General features: G+C 41.8%; 1 protein-coding gene across 1 annotated transcript in view; it reads left to right on the forward strand.

Annotated features, from left to right (window-relative positions):
• Positions 1 to 3,530: 3,530 nt before the first annotated feature.
• LOC111956261 (collagen alpha-3(IV) chain) overlaps positions 3,531 to 18,398 on the forward strand; it is a 62,781-nt gene continuing 47,913 nt past the window's right edge. The window contains exon 1 of the mRNA XM_070436788.1: positions 3,531 to 3,901. Coding sequence (XP_070292889.1) covers positions 3,836 to 3,901 — 66 coding nt within the window. The 5' untranslated portion in view covers positions 3,531 to 3,835. The remainder of the gene's footprint in view (positions 3,902 to 18,398) is intronic.

Here is an 18,398-nt window from a genome sequence, read left to right on the forward strand (position 1 = left end):
CTATCTTTTCCACAGACACACAAACCCTTACTAACATTAGCTAGATAGCAAGTAGCAAGCCTACTGGTACAGTAACATTACATTAGCTAGCTAGCTTCAAATGCTAGCTAGAGTATTTTGTTGACTTGTGTGCCCAGCCGCTAAGGTAACGTTAGCTATCTTTTTCAAGCCACTCAACTAGCTAGTTTGTCTAGCCACAAACAGTTGTGATCATTTGGCCACGAACAGAAATTACACTCACTGTGTGAGATGAGATCACTGTGCTATAATAAGAACGAGCAGGTATCCAGGACGAGAGTGTGAGTGATTTCCATAGTTTTTCCCTGTGTGTGAGCATGTAACAACATGAATTTAAAATGTTAATCATTTCGGTCGAGTGATGGAGAAAAAAGTAAACAAATAAAAATGAAGAAAAAAAAAATCCTTGAAAGACAATTTATGTAAAATTGAAATGGATATATTTGGCACAAAGGTGATAAGTGTCTCTTTAGGAATTYTTTTTCTGGGCTCGGCATCAATTAAACTACAGTACCGCCAGTCGGAACCCTGGTCCCTTAGTCTATGCTGCGAATCTGCATTGTAGTGGTGCATGGGTCAGCTGTTTGTTCACCAGCATCTGCTCACAATTGCTGAGAGTAATAACCCATCTGCGACTGCCCGACTATATGATGCGGGAAGTACAGGTGCTGGAGGTGCTGCAGCACCCCCTGGTGGTGTTGGTAAAACTGCAAGAATTTGTGCTGTTGGAATTTWAAAAAACGTCTCAACTACTTTTATGTTGCATTATTGATATGATAATGGGATTGGTAGGGGAGAGAAAAAATGTATATGGGCCTCATTCTGTGTAACCGATGTGAAATGGCTAGCTAGTTAGCGGTGGTGCGCGCTAATAGCCTTTCAATCGGTGACGTCACTTGCTCTGAGACCTTGAAGTAGTGGTTCCCCTTGCTCTGCAAGGGCCGTGGCTTTTGTGGAGCGATGGGTAACGATGCTTCGTGGGTGACTGTTGTTTATATGTGCAGAGGGTCCCTGGTTCGCGCCCGGGTCGGGGCGAGGGGACGGACTAAAGTTATACTGTTACATCTGCATGGAGAGCTCTCAGCTGTGTTTTGTAAGTGGTGTGCTCATGACATGCTCCTATTTGCTGTATGATAGACAGTTTAGTTTGAGTTAAGTCACGTCTCTGTCTCTCCTATGTCCCTCTCCCCTTGTGGTGGATATCAAGTGCTCTGGAGCGTCTCTCGCAATCATTTTTACACTATTTTGTTTTGTTTACAATTCTAAACCTGGAGAAAGGGGAATGTGAACAATATCAAATAAGGAACATGGCATTCTCTCGCCCTTGGCTCGCAGGCCTGTCCTGCCCTTGTCAAATACTTAGGTGTATTAGCCCACTAGTCTAGCAAGCAACACAGCGCTGGGCGCGGCACAGCAAGTGGTGCTTCCGCCCGCTACTGCTGGATAGAGGTGAGCGCTTTTCTCCGCGATGGATCGCATAGGAACAATCTAAGTTACAACACCCTTCTCGTTATCGCTCGCTCTCACACACGTTGTAATTACGCAGTAGACCTACAAAGAAAAGTGCGCTCTGTTCACATCTGTCTATTCCTAGGTGGCGCTAGTTTCAATTTGTGAGTTTAAAGTTTGAGGAAGCTTACAATTTATCCTAACGTTTCTACCGATCTGTGTGTCAGTTATGATTTTCATATGCGCATTTCAATAATACCGTCTCAAAATCATTGTCACGTGGTTAATACAAATCGGAATTAAAATGATAAAAAAATCTCTAAGTTAAAATGCCACTTATGCGAGAGGACCAGATTTTGCTATATCTTTGGTGGTGAGTTAATTATGACAATCAGACATCCCCTAATGGGCACTTTCCTAGATGTGCAGGCAGCAGGCCAAGTACTTCTATGAGTGCTCAGGCGCGCAAGCTCCGTCAACATTAAGACAGAGAAACCAGCCACATGCTCATTGCTCACATGGAACGCTCTAAACAAAACACAATGAAGAAATTGACAACCGGTAAATAACGGTACGAAATTAACCAAAACTTGTTCTCACAAGTGTAGCAGATTGTGAACTCTGCAAACAACGTGTCCACGTCGAGAATGGGAACGGTAATTAATGACTATTGGCCTAATTAATCCATGCATTAACGTAAACAAATGACAAGGATTAACGGTAAATGTACTACTGGTGCCCTGTCTCTTATACACATCTAGATGTGTATAAGAGACAGCCCCTGGTTACATATGTAATAGGAATTGATACAAACAATCAAAGGGCAAACAATTTCAAACAATTAATGCGCAAGACTTGGCGSGAGACACACCAATATCGCCACCACACACCCCTCCCCCTCTTCTCTCAACATTTCTAATTATCTTCACATATATTTTAGATGCGTTGCTTTTCACTGACAGCCGCATCTCAATAATCAGCTAGGCCTATTGCCACGCGCGCAGCCCAATTGCGGGCCTCCCAACTAGGCTTACACGCTTGTAGTTTGAAACAATCCACAGCGTAAAAAAAAAATAAGCTAAATGATTTTCTTTCTTTCTTCATAGACATAACTAATTAGACCTATATAATCTGGCAAATGTATTTCAATTCAGTACATCACTACTGCGTTGACCTACGATGACCACATAGTAGCCTGTAGCCTACAATGTCATTTTGGAGGCCGACTGCAGACAGCATCATATCACTAGAACCAACTAACTGAAGCAGAATATTTAAAAACAATTATGAAAAGGCTTATATGTTTACGTTGTCAAAATTGTCAAACTTCTCAAAATACACTTTCTTATAAAATAGTAGCTAATKTTACAGTCCTGGGCCCGGTTTCTCGATAGCATTGAATTTAGGTTTAGGGCTACTAYTGTTTAAATMATGCATCTTTCCTACAACGGCTGAAGATGTAGGCCTGGCCTCCCGAGTGGCGCAGCAGTCTAAACACGCACTGTTTATCATCGCGCACGTTAGGCTATACATGAAAGAGCCTATATTGAGACAAATGACAGACAWTAACTTTATAACCATTTCTACCTCATTGTTACATATTGTACATGTAGTACTTATGTTCTGTCTTCACAGGCTACATTTCTTAACATGTATCACATTTTTCATGCAGAGGAGTTTTTAAGAGCTCATCTTATTCGTGTGTAGGCTCCTCCACGTCCCAAATTAATAATATTATGTGTACATTTTGTAAAGGGAAATGCCGCCACTCTCACTACTTGTTATCATGTAGGCGGCCTTTGTAAATACGAATTTATTCTTAAAACGACAACACCTGCTGCCGAAGCAAGCGCAAAAATATGGTTCATACCATGTTTTCCCAACCCTATCCTCAAACTGACGCACCTGGTACAATTCATCAAGCCTTTGACTAATTTAATCAGGTGTGCCAGTTTAGGGTTAAAACTAAAATGTGTAACTTCTGCGGGGGCCTGGGGAGAGGCTTGGGTAACACGATACCATCTAGGATAGACGCGCCCCTCTTCACAACCTGGGCTCTTCCACAAATTCTAAATCCGACTGCAGACTCACTTACCTATGGTAAAGCTTCGACATATTTGATTAACCTTTTCAAACTTTTGTCGCACGTTTGAGACGTTTATAGGCGTCGAATCACGGTGAATGTGAGTTCGAGGGTCGTTTGGCGCCTTTGCAGAGGACAATAGATGAGCTGACACCTCAGGTGACCAGCGGCACCGACGTAACTGTTGCTTGCCGCACACATACCGTAGGTGTCGGATCTGGCTTATTGTGTGTGGCACGAGGTAGAGGAGCGTGCGGAGTTGGTAAATCCGAGAGCAGCGGGAAGATGAGGACAGCATTGCTTTGTTTCGTGTTCCTGGGGATGCTGTTGCTGGGAATTGAGGCGAAGGATGTAAGCATCATACCATGTTCATGACTTTTTCACTGAATATTATTGAAAAAGAAAACTGTAAGCAGGGTTTCCCAACTGGCCAGCACAGGTGATTTTATTTGGTCCACCCAAATCTTGGTTGGACATAAGACTAAAAACACCAGCAAATCAGCTCCAAGTGATTTTCATTTGAGAAATCTGTTCTGAAGTATTCCCACTCATAATATACATATGTGATTATATACACATGTCAGCAACATTTGAAGTGATTGTTTTAGTCAAATATTATATGCTTGGGCTTGCTGTCAATTTGTAGTCTACAAATGAGCCTATTTGCAATTATGTTCTGGCTCCCTGACCATCTGCTCAAGAAAAAAATCGTCCAGTGCCCCCACACATTGAATCTGTACCGCTACCCCCTGTATATAGCCTCTCTACTGTTATTTAACTGCTGCTCTTTAATAATTGTTTATTTTTTACTGATCTATTTTTTACTTTATTTTTCTTAAAACTGCATTGTTAGTTAATCGCTTGTATCTCACAGGAATTTGGAAATACAGTAATTGCTTTCCATGCCGAAACCAGATAACATGTCACTAAGCAACAGGGACACACTAGCTTGGGGGTTGAAGCAGATTCACCCCCCTTTTAGGTGGGTCTGGGCATACTCCCCCAGGATTTTTTTTAAAGCCCCCAAAACATCTTTTCATCATGTATTTTTAGAGTAAAATCTATCAAAATAAGGTTATTTTGGTCAAGGTTGGCTAAACGTATACTTGTATCATAGTTTGTATTAGACACTGATCTAATATGACTTACTTAAATTCTATCCAAATAAAGTCCACTCTGTCCCCATCCATCCAACAAAGGGCACAAAAATGAGAGAGTGTCACGATCGTGTGGAGGAGAGACGGACCAAAACGCAGCATGAGGAAAATAAGCCATCTTCTTTTAATTAAACGAACGAAGATGAACATGAAACGAAAACACTATTACAAACAAACAAACAAAACAACAAATGATCGTGAAGCTAAATAACGCAAGTGCCCAGACAAGCAACAAACGTTAAACAAGACAACTACCCACAAAAGCCTACTGCCTATGGCTACCTTAAATATGGCTCCCAATCAGAGACAAATGAATGACAGCTGTCTCTGATTGAGACCCAATCTAGGCAGCCATAGACATAACTAGACAACCTAACAAACTCTATCCCATACACATACAACACCCATAGACTAACCAAAACACACACAACATACAATGCCCACCCCAACTCACGCCCTGACCAACTAAACAATAATCAAAATAACATAAAAATAGGTCAGGAACGTGACAGAGAGAGAGAGAGAGAGAAAATCTTTATTAAGTTTCACCCTTTTGTTAATTGTTGCTCAAAATTAACCCAATAATTCAGACACATGGAACATTTTAACCAGCATCATCCACAATGGGGCAAAACTAAATTCAACTAATGAGCTAAATAAATGAAATAAAAATCGAATAAAATGTTATTAGTCACATGCGCCGAATACACCTTACAGTGAAATGCTTACTTGGTCGTGCCCTCTTCATGACTGTCTTGGTGTGCTTGGACCATGTTAGTTTGTTGGTGATGTGGACACCAAGGAACTTTAAGCTCTCAACCTGCTCCACTGCAGCCCCGTCCATGAGAATGGGGCGTGCTCGGTCCTCTTTTTCCTGTAGTCCACAATCACCACCTTTGTCTTGATCATGGTTAGAGAGAGAGGTTGTTGTCCTGGCACCACATGGCCAGGTCTCTGACCTCCTCCCTACAGGCCGTCTCGTCGTTGTTGGTGATCAGGCCTACCACTGTTGTGTCATCAGCAAATTGAATGATGGTGTTAGAGTTGTACCTGGCTGTGCAGTCATGAGTGAACAGGGAGTACAGGAGGGGACTGAGCCCTGAGGGGCCCCTGTGTTGAGGATCAGCGAGGCGGATGTGTTGTTACCTACCCTTACCACTTGGGGGTGGCCCGTCCAGAAGTCCAGGATCCAGTTGCAGAGGGAGGTGTTTAGTCCCAGGATCTTTAGCTTATTGATGAGAATTGAGGGCACTATGGTGTTGAACGCTGAGCTGTAGTCAATGAATAGCATTCTCACATAGGTGTCCCTTTTGTCCAGTTGGGAAAGGTCAGTGTGGAGTGCAACAGAGGTTGTATCATCTGTGGATCTGTTGGGGCCGTATGCAAATTGGAGTGGTTCTAGGGTTTCTGGGATGATGGTGTTGATGTGAGCCATGACCAGCCTTTCAAAGCACTTCATGGCTACAGACATGAGTGCTGCGTGTCGGTAGTCATTTAGGAAGGTTACCTTAGTGTTCTTGGGCACAGGGACTATGGTGGTCTGCTTAAAACATGTTGGTATTACAGACTCGGACAGGGAGAGGTTGAACATTTCAGTACACGTCCTGGTACACGTCCTGGTAATCCATCTGGCCCTGCGGCCTTGTGAATGTTGACCTGTTTAAAGGTCTTACTCCAATCGGCTGTGGAGAGCGTGATCACACAGTCTTCCGGAACAGTTGGTGCTCTCATGCATGTTTCAGTGTTATTTGAGCATTGAAGTAGTTTAGCTCGTCTGGTAGGCTTGTGTCACTGGGCAGCTCTCGGCTTTGTTTCCCTTTGTAGTCTGTAATGGTTTGCAACCCCTGCCATATCCGCCGAGCGTCAGAGTTGGTGTAGTATGACTCGATCTTAGTCCTGTATTGATGCTTGTCCTGTTTTATGGTTCTTCGGAGGGCATAGCGGGATTTCTTATAAGCTTCCGTTTTAGAGTCCCGCTCCTTGAAAGCAGCAGCTCTAGCCTTTAGCTCAGTGTGGATGCTGCTTGTAATCCATGGCTTCTGGTTGGGGTATGTACGTACGGTCACTGTGGTGACGACGTCATCGATGCACTTATTGATGAAGCCAATGACTGATATGGTGTACTCCTCAATGCCATCGGAGGAATCCTGGAACATATTCCAGTCTGTGCAAGCAAAACAGTACTGTAGCTTAGCATCTGCTTCCTCTGACCACTTTTTATTGATCTAGTCACTGGTACTTCCCTCGTTAATTTTTGCTTGTAAGTAGGAATCAGGAGGATAGCATTATGGTCAGATTTGCCAAATGGAGGGTGAGGGAGAGCTTTGTATGCATCTCTGTGTGTGGAGAATAGGTCGTCCAGAGTTATTTTTCCTCTGGTTGCACATTTAACATTTAACACAAAACACACAAAACACAATCGGCTGGGGGCACTTAAAACGTCTGCCTTCTTTTCCAGCGCCATCTGACTAAAACAATTGAAAAATAAAATCTGATAAAGTAAGATCCCAAACAAATATTACAACCTATATCACAGAACTGCTCCTCCTGCTTCTCTRTTTTGATGCTTATTTTGTGGGTGGACGCATTAAAGTGTACCTCCTATTTTTAAAGGTGGGAAAGCAGTCAATGCCACTATTGTGGCTTAATGGCCCAAGCACTTCACCCTCAATGTACATGGCTGCAAGACTTGCAAGCCTTTTCTGACCCATTGTCTTACGCAACCAGGAATGCAGCCGGTGCTGTGCTCTTCAGAAGGAAAGGAAACACATCATCCAGGAGGTTATGCACAGCAAGCATATATTTGGGAGGACATCCAGCCTCTCTTTTCTGGGCAAGAAGGTTTCTGGCCACCAATTTCTCTTCTGTTTTAACATCAATACCGTGGTGCTTGGCAAACTCAGTGCTTGGCATGATGTATCTAGGAAGTGTTTGGAATTGGGGCTGCATGCCTGTATGCCTTTGAGCAGACCTGCATCTACAGTCGAGAATCGCTGGTCAAGCTCACAAACCACCTATCCAAGCAGGGGAGCAACACCTCTGTTTTCATTGTTTGGGAACATAACAATTCTGTGCCTAAACRCAAACTTGAACTTGTAGTGGTTAACTAGGGATGTACTGAAAAATGAATACACGTTGTCCAAGAAACTGAAAACTCAGCAGCCTCCGGAATAGCCCTGTATGTTTGACACAACACCAAATTAAGCTCATGAGCATAGCAATGTACATAAATTGCCCCCGGATGCAGCACTCTGAAATGTGCTTGCACACCTCCTTTGGACCCACTCATGACAGCTGCACCATCATTGGTCTGTGCAACACACTTTAGGCCTGCTACCCCTCTCCTTTGGAGCTGCTGTTGCAACTAATTTGCTATCGATTGGGCATCCAATGTCTTGATTTCTGTTAGTGCTAGTAAACACTCCTTAACTGTCCCCTCTGTCACATACCTAACACGCAGAGCCAACTGTTCAGACTGCCCATCCCTCGCCTCATGCTCCACAATGGCATACATTCCAGGCTTTGACATCTCAGAGACTATGGTGTCCGTAATCTCTTGAGCACAGCATTCGATCATGTCATTCTGACATTCTGGAGAGAGATCCGTCGCATTTGATGGAGTACTGTACCTTTGCAAAAAAGGGTCAAACTCCTTCAAAAGCTCCATACATTCAAGAAAGTTCTCTCTATTTGTGCTTTCACAAGATTCATCATTGGCACGGAAAGAGAGTCCCTGTCTTCCTAACACTGAGGTGACCGCAACAATTCTCCTCAGATACTCCCTTCTCTCTGCAATATCACTAGCATGGGCAGATGTTAAAATCTGAGCAATGTTCCCATGATTGCTCGTTGTCTGGTAGCTTTGCCATGCCACAACATTGTCTCTGTGTGTTTGTGCCATCTCATGTTTACTGAAGATAAACAAAGCTTTTTTTTCAAATTTTTGCAGCCATTACTGACAAAATAATCAAATGTAATGTTTTTGCCAAAAACTCTACATGGAAAGCAAAAAGCTGTGTTTTTGTGGACAGAGTACTCTACTCAATTGTATTTCTCAAACCAGCAGTGCTAAAATGCCCATTTCTGTGTACCAAAACTTTCGTATGGGTAGCTTTTCAGTGTCACTTGTCTGGGCCCAGTGTCTTTGTCACCTAAACTGCTCTCATTTATGGAAAGAGTTGCTGCAGCAGCTTGATTACTTTCTTTCTCTGGATGTGTTTCTTGTCCCTCTTTCTCTGGGCATGTGTCTTGTCCCTCTTTCTCTGGGCATGTTTCTTGTCCCTCTTTCTCTGGATGTGTTTCTTGTCCCTCTTTCTCTGGGCATGTMTCTTGTCCCTCTTTCTCTGGGCATGTTTCTTGTCCCTCTTTCTCTGGGCATGTTTCTTGTCCCTCTTTCTCTGGGCATGTTTCTTGTCCCTCTTTCTCTGGATGTGTTTCTTGTCCCTCTTTCTCTGGGCATGTTTGCTCTCTCTCACTTATACAGCTCGCATGTTGATCTCTGCCTTGCACAGAAGCCTCTCTTTCTGCATGACCCTTTAAGTTATCATGCGACATCATTTATTTATGCCTAACAAAAGTAAGACATATGCTGTACACATTTAACTGAAAGGTTAAACATCTACTCGCTTTAAAAAAAAATCACTAACCTTCATCAGACATGCTCCCACAGCCCTGTCAGCCTCCAGCTTCTTTCCCTCATTGTTGTCTGCTGTGTTTTGACATGAATTGTTATTAAACTCATATTTACAATAACTCAAGGCTTAATAGATGATTAATCAGTTTAGGTTTGAATTTGTTTCTTTGAACTGGTAAAATCTTAATTTCTCAACGAATTGGCCTTCGGCAGAGCTGCTGGCACTGCCTCTCTTGAAGAATTTCCGTATGTCCATCTAACGTTAGTCGTTAGCTAGCCTACAGTTGAGAAATTGAGGATAATACAATGACATTGTGTTCAACACTGTCACCTTTTCTATACATGACCGACTGATAATTGTTTTGCAATGGCCTACTGAATGAAAGCAATTGAGTATGAAAAGATATGTGCATGATGTTACGTCATCTGTCTCATTTATAGCATGGCACAGATAGCAAAACGACATTAAATACAACGTTAATTAGATATCGTCGCCACATAACTTATGCCGAATTTAAAAGACACCGTTAGCTAGCTCGCAACGTCTGTTACACTGTAGCCTACAGGCAGCCTCACATAAAAACGTTTTGGTTAACAAAGCTTTGATTATGACAAGTCTACTCTCTCTCTCTGTTCTAACTTACAACAAATTCACATCATAGGCTATCTGCATGAATCCGTCCTGTCAGAGCCTTTTCCAGTCCGTTTACTGTTAGCTAGCAGTCTCAAGCCACAGAAGTAACTAACGTTAACCAAAAGGTTAGCTACAAGTAGGCCTAAAAGTCACTAGCGCGTGCAGCAGCCTCCCCCAGGTTCTAGTGCCCACCTGGTAAGAAGTTTAAAATGCGATGGAACGGTTGCCAGGGGAAAAAATCACAGAAAATATATTGACTGATATATTGATTTATTCAGGGGGGCTAATGAATTTTTTAGGGGGGCTAGGTCTAGCGACATCCCTGATAAGCAAACAACCAAAATATCAATAGCCACTACAATGTCAAAACATGATTTTTGTCATTAATTCAATACCAATTGCTTGATTTTGCGGACCCACGACTATGGTGTATCAACGTTAGTTAGCCAACATTAGCATGCTAGCGACGCTAGTTAGCATATGTTGCTACATGATAATCAGCTTGCGTTAGCTAGCGAGCTAGCCAGCCTAGCAAGCTCTAGTCCAAGCGAAATAGATGCAACCCTGCTGGCTAACGGCTACCTAGATGACCAGTAGTGACAGTGAGGTCTCTATGAGATTCAAGGCTTTAATAAGTGCCATTGTGCAGAAATGGCAAAGAAAATACTGGTTTATGAGCTAAGTTAGCTAGCAAGATAGCTATGACAGTTACCAGTGTGCATGCACAATTGCATGACTACACATTGCATCAAAGTCAAGAAGGCATGCAGAATGGACTGCCTCTCTGGGACTTGACTGCCCCATCTAGCTAGCTAGTAGAGGGGTACAAAAATGCTGGTGCACAGATGCATAGCTCATGCAATTATCTTTTGTTCTAGTCAATGACATTACATGCTGCAAAGTAAATACCTGCATAAAACCTCTCATTGCATGCTAGTGCATACAATCTCTAGTTGTATTTTTTTTGCATAGGAAAAGGGACTCACCCAACAAATCTTTTGAAGGGGGATACACATTACTGATAGCTTGTGACTGAGGATGAAAAACCCGGTGACCACTAGATATCCTCGTATACCCATATTTAGATCAAATGCACTTGATTTTTAAATCAGTACTGTGTGAATAAGACCAAACTATTTTGGGGTATCTATAAGTGTTTTTTATACTCAGCAGGTAGGGGCCTATATGGAAGCCCTGAAGCCCATGACATAGACTCTTGCAATTATCTAGTTTGAAAGACTTTATATTTATATTCTACTTTCTAACATTAGGAAATGTTGCTATTTTAGCTGAATTAAATGTATTTATATTTATAAATGTATTTGTATTCCAAATAAAATGTTTACATTTGAAGTCCATCAACATAGAAACTACTATACTAATGTTAGAAAGTAGAATATAAACTAGATATAGGCTACTGTGGGTGGGGTAGGCTAAATAATTACAACCAACCAGGCCTAATTAAAATGATAGTGATAAAGTAAATGAAAAATGCTAGTCAGAGCATGCCCAGAGCTTGTGGCTGAACAGTACAGAACAAAATTGGAGCGGGAGAGAAGGCTGAGGCCATTTTTTAAATATGCTTGAATTATGCTCTGCTTGCTCCTGGCTCCAAACTTACATTTACATGCTCTGGCATTCAAAAGCAGCCCTGCTTTAGGCTAACGAAGGACTGCCAATGAATAATCATATCAATGGATAGAATCAGTTACTGAATGGCTGAAAAAAGCCAGCAACCATTACAGGTCTGACAAGCTGCATAACAAATTAGGACTAATTAGACAAAAGAACAATTCAGTTGTTTGAACAACATAATAACTTTTAACATAATAACATAAACGTCTTAGTATCTCGGCGAACGGATGATCTCCGCATGTGTGGTTCCCACCGTGAAGCATGGAGGAGGTGTGGAGGTGCTTTGCTGGTGACACTGTCAGTGATTTATTTACAATTCAATGCACACTTAACCAGCATGGCTACCACAGCATTCTGCAGCGATACACCATCCCATCTGGTTTGCACTTAGTAGGACTATCATTTGGTTTTCAACAGGACAATGACCCAAAACACACCTCCAGGCTGTGTAAGGGCTATTTGCAGCCCCCACAAATAGGACCGCTATAAACCCTTGGCAGTCCGCTTTTGGATCTCTGGCATTTAGCCTCCACTCAGAGGACTGCTATAAACCCTAAGCAAGCCATCTAGCCACGAGTTAATTTGAAAGACAATAGCAAGGAATTTATTTTATCTCAAATTCAGCCTGCCACCTTCCAGCTAACCACAGGCAGACAGAGGCTGCAAGTGGTTTTTGTTGTTTCTATAAATACCATACATTTGTTGTGATTTTAATTTGATTAGATTTATATGCCAATTTAAAAACACAATACAACCACACATGCGGACATAATGCATTTAAAATCATTGAGGATGACACCAAAAGCGATACACCTAATAATTTACAGTTTAAGTAGAGTTTAAGTTACTGCTATGTGACTTGTTTCAGTAAACTAGGCGTATGTCGCGCGTCACTACTTCACAGGAGCGCCATTTGAACGTAAACTTTTTTTTAAATCAATATGCGTTTTTTGGCAGAAATGCCTTCTGGAACATGTGAATTTTCATGTGCCTTAATAACAAACTTGTATACCATCTGTAAATATGAATACATTTTTTAATTACGAGCCTAGTTGGTTTAGCTACAGAAAAAGTCAGCAACCTACCCGCTAGCCATGATTGGCTGAGATAATGAGTGGTCTGGACATGCTGAGAGATGAGTTCAGATTGGTCTGCCATGTAGCTCGCTTCTGTCTATAACATGAGATGGTCAGTATGTGTAGGTAATGCTGCTTTTTTTTGAAAGATGTCACATAGTAGAACTGCATAACTGTTGCTCTACACTCCCTGGAGGACCAAGTTTTGAAATCAGTGGAATTAGAGTATGATAGCTAAGGAGATGGAGAAAATTCTGGTGTTTGATTGCAAATATGCAAAATATATTGAAAAATATTTTCAAAATAATATTACCTTCGCCGGGATTCAACCCTGTCGTCTGAGTGTTCTGGTCCCCGAGACCCCGACTCTATCTGCATCTACATGAAACAATCCTAACTACATTGTAAGTACGGTGTCCAGTAGAGGCTGGTGTTTCAAGGAAGCTTGGTATCAAAGAATGCACCGGAACTACAGCGAAATCAGTAGGATCTCGCATTTTGCAACACATGGTTTGAAAATGCAAAGTTTGTTTGCTCAAGTAAGTAACGTTACTGCTTTGCTTAATTTGTGTGTGTAGTTTTACGTGTGTAACGTTAACATCAATGAGGACAATAACGCAAGCTACTGTAGCTAGCCAAGCTAGTTAACATTAATTGGCTAGCTTGCTAACAGTAGATGGCTTGGTAACATTAGCTAGCTAGCTAAAAACACGAACTTGGCTGTTGCTTGCTAGCTAGCTAGTTAAATGATGATACTGTGAATGTTAAGTTGGCTAGTTTGCTATCTGATTACGACCTTGCTAGCCGAGTTACTTAGCTAGCTTGCTTGCTGACGTTAAATGGTTTGTTAACGACTAGCTAGCTAACAACATTAATGTTGTATGAACATTCAAAGGACAAAAAAAGCCCCTTTTTATTAATGTAGCTAATCTGGTGTGTCTTTCAATTAGGGCAATGGCCAACCCCAGCATTGTATTCACCACAACACCATGTGGATTAAGTCTCAAACTGAAGGCGGCATTCTGCCTTTTCCCTACAGTTCAGCGGTTAGCTTCGCCACGACTGGCTCATGTGAACTACAATCTCGACGCTGTGTTTTAACATTTTAGAAATGTCAATAATCATCGCTTGCGATATGGCTCTTGAAACATATGGCCCTTTTATCAGCGAGAAAGTATCCTTCAAATATAAAGATACACTTACTAAAGCAGTTTTGCACCGATCCATACAGCTATGGTTGCCTCCATCCAACACAACTACACTTCCGCTACACTTCCCGAGTTACGCTTACACACAGATGTTCAGCGCACGCTAGATAGCTAATTAGCACCGGTGGTTGCCTCTGTCTTCCGTCTGTTTTCCATAAACAAGCGCTGTAACATGGAGATATGGCCGTCTGGAAACACAAACCTTATAAAAGTGTGTATAAATGATTATTTCTTGCTGATATGAAAGATAAGGTCCTTATGCTTCCAAAACTGTACCACAAGCGATGTGTGTTAAATGTTCAGACCGAGCGTCGAGGCTCTTAACAAAACTCCCCCAAGACGCCTTCATCAGATTGTATTGGTCACATACACATGTTTATTAGATATTATTGCGTGTGTGGCGAAATTCTAATGATTCTCATGTCTAATGGAACTGAGAGTCATGATCCAGGGCTACATCTGGACGTTATAGCCATGGAGGTACTGTACTGTCTGTAACGTTACATTCACTTAGCCCAGATTAGACTTTGTTCAATATTGCCCAGATTAAACTCTGTTCATTCTTGCACAGTATATACTTCATTCCAATGTAAATTTGTTTAAAACAGAGCCAGGAGTGAGACATTACAACGGGCCGAGGATGGCAAGTTTTGGCTGTAGACATGAAGGTAAGAGCATACCTGCTTAAATGTAAATATTTATTGGAAATATCTGTCTTTACAGACTGAATGTGTATATATATATGGGGTGGGGGAAGCAAATATGTTATCATAGTGTGTCATTTCTAGTACTTATCTTGTATTTTGTAGCCTAAGTTTTTGGCTGTAATGCCAAGGACCTGAAGTCGACAACTGTCTTGCCATCGCCACAACCTAGACTGGGGCAGGTTATAAGGCCTGTTTCAGGGACTTGTTTCTGAAGACCATTCTTCACAGTAAGTTTTGATATTATTAAATGTGTTACACTTGTTTTCTTTATTTTTAAGTAAATTCTTCAACTCATGTAAGACCATGTGTGATTCAAATGTAACACTTTTCTTTGTGTATGGGAGCCATTCGGAAGAACCCTGCAACCCGGAATGCCAAAGATGAGGGGATCCAGATTCAGGTCACCTATTACCTGAAAGGGGCCTCCGATTTTGAAGGCGGGAGGCGGCAGCGCACAGGGTAGATAGATCCTAATAATCCCCTTAGCCCTCCCCCTCGTTTTCGAGTGTCCCTCTGTGGGGGAGTGGCACTCAAACTAGTGCTAAGGTGAGCTTAATTAGGCCTAGGGAATGGGACATCACCACATCACTCGCGCACATCAGAAACTACCAATGGATACAATACAATTCATTAACGACGAGCCTTGTGTTTTTCACAATGCCTGTACTGGCGGCAGTAATAGCTTTCCATATATTTGTCATGCAACAAATACGTTGTTGTGGAAATTCTTACACAGGGAAACTCGGTGTCAATCATAAATTAATCATTGTTTATTGCTAGCGTGCTGAAGAGGATCCAACAAACTTGCTGCACCATAGTCAATGTCTGTCAGGAGCTCTAACGGGGCAGTCCCGTTTAGTTCCCTTTATATACTGCAGACGAGTCATATTTGCATGATTTAGCTCATTCAGAATTAATCATTAACGTTTGCTTCATTCATGTAACCGACCAATACTGGGTCATGGACGTGACAGATCAATACCTCACAAGGCTTGTTCTCTCTAAGCTGAGATCTTGAAATTGAAAGGTTCTGGGCGTACTGCCAATTTGCAGACACTGATAGTGAGGATTCGTTCAATCAGTCACTTGCATGAACACAGAAATTGGTTTATAGAAAAGCACAAACAGAGAACAAAGAAATGTATAAAAAGAAAATCACCAACATAACATTTTCCGTCACAACATAATTACTATATGAGGAGGACTAGCTCGCTAAGCTAGCACACAGTGCCTCCTGAACATCTCCCCTTGCCGTTGTTAACAGAACTGCGGGCAAACAGTGGTTGACAGGCAGGGGCGAAGGATACTCTACTAGCAACCATTATACTAGCAACCATTGTCGCTCCAACCTCTTCTTCTTCTTCTGTGGAGTTTTATCAACGGTTGGCATCCAACGTTATGGTGCATTACCTCCATCTACTGTACCATCTAACCCTGCCTCTTGCCCATATACTGGAGTTATAGCTTAAAAAGTATGCAGGAATGCCCACATCTAGGAACGCCCCCAATTTGGTGCTGCAGTTGCACCCTTCTCTGTCGATTTGCTTCGTTTGGCGGCCCAACTAGAAAAGACACTACCCCTCACTCAAAGTTGAATTGGAACACCACTCCAACTCGATGCGGCTCGCGCAAAACAGAGGGAGKGGGCTAAAGGCGTCCGTATACATAGGTTTGGTTTCCTCCCAGCAGAACTCGGCTAGGCGGCGTGAACGTCTGTGCCCACATACTCCATTATAATAACTTTACTTGAAAAACATGAAAAAAGCTATTGGTCCTTCTTGAGATGCCGTACGCAACAACATACAGTAACACTTCCTCAAAATAGTCAGAATCAATCTAAGATAATTCAAGAAATCTGTCATTKATTTTAACGTTTTTGCCAAGGAGGTCTTAGTCGCGCAATTTTACATCTAACTAAGATGTTTGGTACAGTATTTCTCAAGTGAAAAAATGTGCATGAAAACTAGTTGTCTGTCTTTGAATGACAACACACCCTTCATTGAAAAATCCCTACTGTTGACCAATCACAGACAAAGGGGCTTAGACTTCGGCTACCAAACTTCGACTTGCCTCAAGAAAATGTTTTGTGTACTCAAACACCTGGAAAAATACCTGCCGAACGCTGCCGAACACTAAAACAAAGAAAAAAAACACCACAAAAGTTCGGTAAACTTTAGGGGGAGGGCTAAGGGGGTATTGGAATTTAAGTCTCGGACCACCTGTCTCAAAGCCAGCCTTTACCGCCAAGCCACAAGACGGTTTCAACAGCTGAACCATGGGCTGACTACTGCACCCTAATACACGTAACTTTTATTTATATTCTGTACACACTGAACTTAGTTTTGTTTACCAGAACAATGTGTCACGACTTCCGCCGAAGTCGGCTCCTCTCCTTGTTCGGGCGGCGTTCGGCGATCGACGTCACTGGCTTTCTAGCCATCGCCGCTCCATTTCTCATATGTCCATTTGTTTTGTCTTGTTTCATACACACCTGGTTTTCATTCCCCAATCAATCTACATGTATTTAGTCCTCTGTTTCCCCATCATGTCTTTGTGTAATTGTTTATTGTTTTGTGGATTTGTGCAGGCGCTATACTTTTGTTATGTTCCTTGTTTTTTGCACGTTTATGTTTTATGTGCTGTCGTTTTGGACCGGAATTAAAGTGCGCCTGTTCACTACACTCTGCTCTCCTGCACCTGACTTCGCCTCCCGTACACACACCTAACACAATGCAATAGTTATGTCACCTCACTGCACTACTAATGTATATACTGCTACTGCTGTACTGTACCTTATTCCAATCACTATGCACATGGGCAAACGCAGTCCATACTTTATCCCTATAAGCAAATATATTTCTATCTTATTTTTTTTTATCTGCATGCCTCTTGTACTCGATTTAGTTTATTTAGAATTTTTATAAGTATGTTATATTTACAATGTTTTTATTAACTTTTATTTATTCGCCCAATTGAGACTAGTGTCTAATTTTCAATGGTGCCCTGAGGACATTTTTTTTTGTTCCCCTTACTAGCTCTGACTGCTGGTATCTACTTTATTGAGGAAAATGTTTATCTGACTGTGAAATGTGATTGTCCCGCCTAGTTATCTTAGGTTGAATGCACTAACTGGAAGTCGCTCTGGAGAAGAGTATCTGCTAAATGACAAAATGTTTAATTAAAGTCAATCAAAACAACTGCACTCCTCGGTGAACTCATTTATCAAGGTTTTAAACTGCACTAGTGGCACCAGGGAATCCAAATGTAATGAATTTTGTAAGTGATTCCAAAAATGTGGAACATTAACTAAAAGTGGATGTATTTATTGTAGTTCGGTGGAGAACCAAGGAACCTAAAATATTGACCAACCCTGTGAATGGGTTTGGTATCTCATGTTTTTATACTTTAACAATGAAGTTAAGTAAGTCGGAAGCTTAAAAAGTAGAACTTTGTAAACAAAAAGGGACTAATGAAATGATCTACGGGACTTTAATGAGGACCAGCCAACATTTTGATACAGGATGCATTGGTGAGTACTAGAACTGTCACCTGTGATAAAGTGAAGGGTGTTATGGTAGACGGCATCCACATATGGAACGCCGTTTGGGTCTTTACGTGTCAAAAAAGATACACGTCAAATAAGATACACGTCAAATAACACTATCTGACGTGTCAAAGAACACTATTTGACATGTCAAATAAGCTTATTGACCAATCAGGACCCGAAAATGACTGCACGTCACAAAATTTAACACCTTCATTAATTTTTGACGTTGTTAATACTCATTGATTACACTA

Source organism: Salvelinus sp. IW2-2015, linkage group LG32, assembly GCF_002910315.2.
Source record: "Salvelinus sp. IW2-2015 linkage group LG32, ASM291031v2, whole genome shotgun sequence".
NCBI classification, from domain to species: domain Eukaryota; kingdom Metazoa; phylum Chordata; class Actinopteri; order Salmoniformes; family Salmonidae; genus Salvelinus; species Salvelinus sp. IW2-2015.